This window comes from Vulpes lagopus, chromosome 2 (genome assembly GCF_018345385.1).
Source record: "Vulpes lagopus strain Blue_001 chromosome 2, ASM1834538v1, whole genome shotgun sequence".
NCBI lineage: Eukaryota > Metazoa > Chordata > Mammalia > Carnivora > Canidae > Vulpes > Vulpes lagopus.
The window spans coordinates 162159038-162162983 of NC_054825.1; the positions used below are offsets into that span (position 1 = coordinate 162159038).

Here is a 3946-nt window from a genome sequence, read left to right on the forward strand (position 1 = left end):
AAGCAGGCTTCCTGAAGGGAGCCTGACGTAAGACTCGATCCCAGGACCCTGGGGTCATGACCTGAGCAGAAGGCAGATGCTCAACCACTGAGCCACCCAGGCATCCTGGAATCTGGTTATTCTGAGATTAATTCTGACACGACATAAGCTGAGCTCCATGGTGGGGACACTAGGCACACAGAAAGGAGTCAGAACCCCCACCTGTGCTCAGGTAGCTCCCGCACACGACGGTGTGGATTCAGGCATGGTCCCATGTCTTTTCCTTCTCTTGCCCTTATCTTTCTCCCTGTTTCCACCTCAAGACTCTCTGTCCTTTCTCTTTCTTCTTTATCTTTCCATCTCACTCTTGCTCTGATTTTGTCACCCTGGTCTTCACTCTGGTTCTCCTTGCCCACTTCATTAATTCACTTACTCCTTCAGCTGGCTTTTCCTGAGCTCATCTTTCCTGCTGGGTCTCACTGGGGTGCTGATGGTAATCTGACCTGGGCCTTGCCCACTAGGGCTGCTAGTCCTGGTTGGGGAAATTGAGACCACAGGTAGAGTCCAGGATGGTGGGAAGAAAGACTGTTGGGGGTGGTGAAGGTGAGCTTTTCTGGGAAGAGCATTTTTAGGGGCTTCTTGAGGGCCAAGGAGAGGTCATCCAGGCAGAGGGACACAAAGGTGGAGGTGTGGAATGGCTGGACGTTTTCAGGGATGGAAAACAGTGCTTTGTGGTGGAATGTGGAATGCAGGGTGGTGGAGCATGAAGATGGAGAGGCAGGTGGGAGGGCCCCTAAGGCCACTCCTGGGGGCAATGGGGATCTAGGAGAAGGTTATGAGTTGGGGAGGGGTGACACCAGTTCTAGGTGCCAGAAAGACACCTCTGCGGCATGCAGGGAGGCCAGAGGGAGAGAGAAGTTTGGCAACGTGACGGGTGTGACTGCGACCAGGGCATGAGATGAGAAAGAGGGAAGGAGCCAGAAAGATTGGGGCAGGAGTGGGTGGTGGTGGCAGAAGGAACCAGATTCAGGGATCCAAGGGCTTTGTGGAGTGATGGGCAGGAGGGGGAAGGAGACTACTCAGGCGTCTGGCATGGGCGATGGGCAGGATAGCAGGGTCATCCCTGGTTTGGGTGGGGGATATTGAGCTCAGTTGGGATATGTTTGTCAGGGGTCTGGGAGGGAGACTTGGGCTGGAGATGGTTTGGGTTGTTATCAGAGAATCGGTGGCTACCAGTGGAGGTGAGGGAGGTCCTCTTGTGGGAATGTGCAGGATGGAGGCTCCAGGAAAATCGGGAGGATGGGGAGCAGGAGTTTGCATGGGCATCTAAGAGGGCAGTCAGAGAGCTGGGAACCTGGAGTGCTTATGTGATCAAGGGAAGAGTTTTCAGAGGGATACGGTCTACCATGTCATGGCCTTTTGGCTCCCCCTAGACTCTGAGCTGTCTCTGTGCTAGAAGAGTTGTGTGTGTGTGTGTGTGTGTGTGTGTGTGTGTGTGTATGTGTGGGTGGGTGGGTTGTTATCCCTTTAAATGGCTGATGGGAGAGGGAATTCTGGAACTCTTCCTGCCTCACAGAGACCCAGTCTCCCTTCCCCCACCCCTCTGGACTCTGTGTCTAAGAAGCCTGGGAGTTAGGGGTGAGTCACTTGTCACTTAGGTGGGTGTGTGCATGGGGGAGGCAGGGAGGGCACTGGACAGGCTAAAGGGACATTCCACTGGGGCATGAAGATCTTTGAAAGACAGGGAGGTTTCTAAGCGGTGACTCCTTGGGGGTAAGGTCTTAAGGCCCCCATGAAGAGCAGTAGGCCAGGGGGAAGGAGGTCTTGGAAGGAGGTTTGGGGAGGGCCTGAAGAAGGGGTCCACAGACAGCAGTGCCCGGGGTGCAGTCAGATATGGAGAGACATGTGGGAGGGGATCTCAAGGAATTGCAGGACCTGGGAGAGGGGTCTAGGGGCGGGAGGAGTGTTGGCCAATCTTGCATGTGTGGCCCTTGGCAGCAGCCTCCTTGGCATGGGGGTGAAGCGGAGCCTTCAGAGAGGGGGCATCTATCTTGCTGGGCTTCTTGGCCAAAATCCTCATGATTCTCTCCACTGCCACCAACTACTGGATACGCTACCCTGGGGGCCACCGTGGCCTGTGGCAGGAGTGTAATGCCGGCACCTGCTCCAACATCCCCTGCCAGAGTGAGGCCCGGCCGCCCAGGTCTCCCCCACTGGACAGACAGCCCCCAGCACAGACCACAGCTGGCACAACAGCTGGGCACATCCCGAGTTGCCCCCACCCTCACCCCTTCCACTCCAGTCTCAGGCCCACCTGCTCCTCCACGACAGAGACTACCACAAATCCCCACTTTGGGACCTGCTTCCCTGTTGTGACATTAACTGCCCCTCATGAAGTAACTTCCAAGTCCCCATCCAAATCGTCAACTCTGCTCCCGCCCAGTACCGGGCGGGTCGGGGTGGTGGCCAGGGGCCGGCGCAGGGCTGAGGCGCCCCCTTTCCCCAGCCATGCTGGCGGTGACCGGGGCGTACATGGTGCTGGCGGCGGGCTCCGGCATCGTGGGTTTAGTGATGGGGCTGCGGATCCAGTGCCACGAGGGCGACGCGCGGGGCCAGACCACAAGCAGCATCTTCTTCCTCTGCGGTGAGAGGGCAGCGGGCCCTCAGGCATAGGGCGGGCCTGCCGCTTGCACGGGGTTAGGGGCTCACGCGTCAAGCTTTCAGGCGCTGAGAGGGGAGTGGGAGGAGGGGACCCAGAGGAGGCGGCGTGGCCCGGGCGTGGACGCAGTCTGGGTGGGGCCAGGGTCCGCGCCCCCCTCCCTCTTGGGCCCCGGCCACGCTCACTGCGTGCGCGGGGGCCCAGGCCTGCTGCTGCTGATGGCCTTGACAGGCTACACCGTGGAGAACGCGTGGAAAAACGACGTCTTCTTCTCGTGGTCCTATTTTTCGGGGTGGCTGGCTTTGCCCTTCTCTATTCTCGCGGGTAAGCTGCACAGCGGGAAGAGGGTGGAGGAGAGGACCCCCTCACCGCAGACTCTCGGCCGCCACCCCCTCCCCCGGGACTCCCCAGCACACTCCGCTCCCGACCCCCGCAGATCCCCGGCAAGGGCGCCCTGGGGGCTCCCACCCGCCCAAGGGCCCCCACCCGCCTTCCGCTCCCCAGGCATCTACTTTCTGCTGGCGGACATGGTCGTGCAGAGCACCGATGCCATCAGCGGATTCCCCGTGTACTTGTGAGCCTGCCTGGGGCAGAATAAAGGAACCGCTTTCACCACCGCGGCTGCGCGTGCCTTTCTAGCGGCCGTGAGGACGCGGACACCGGGGGCACAAAAGCACGCGGGAACACGGATAGGAAAAGGACGGGGGACTGGGACATGGGGGGTACCTGGGGTTGGGGGAGACATAAGCACAAGAATCTATAGGGAGCAAGGGACATGGGGACACGAGCATGGAGTGGTCAAGGCGCGTGGGCTAGGAGGGGGAACGGGGCACGGGGGTTAGGGGATCAGGAGAGCACAAGGGCGCGTGGAGGGGATTTAGGGACATGGACGCGGGAAGACGGATATAGGGGAACGTTAGAGGCATGATCAGGGGACTAGCGACATGGCAAGAAGAAAAAGGGGAGACAGACATAAGAGGCCGGGGTGGGTGGTGAAACACAAGCATGGCGACTTGCAGAAGCGTTGGGAAAAGTTTAGAAGGCTCGGGAGGAGCTCCACCGCGGGAGCTCCAGCCTACGCGCACGACCTTTCCCCTAGTTCCCGGCCACGCCCCCTTCCCTGAGTCCCGGTCCCTTCCCCTCAGGTCCCGCCTCTTTCTCCGGGATCCGGTTCCCATTGGTCCGGGTCTTCTTGCCACACCCCCTCCCCTCCGGGCCTCCGATTGGTCCTCTGTCAGGACGGAGGAGGCACCGCAGCGGTTGACTGGCTGGCGGCGCGGGGCGCAGACGCAGAGAGGGGCGGTGGGA

At 60.1% G+C, this 3946-nt stretch overlaps 1 protein-coding gene across 1 annotated transcript; it reads left to right on the forward strand.

The window, feature by feature from the left end:
• The first annotated feature begins 287 nt into the window (after positions 1-287).
• CLDND2 (claudin domain containing 2) lies at positions 288-3782 on the forward strand. Its single transcript, XM_041744142.1, is given in 5 exon segments — positions 288-2023; positions 2025-2163; positions 2486-2623; positions 2843-2962; positions 3143-3782. Coding segments are annotated over 5 exon segments (723 nt in total). The 5' UTR covers positions 288-1771; the 3' UTR covers positions 3217-3782.
• The last annotated feature ends 164 nt before the right edge of the window (positions 3783-3946 follow it).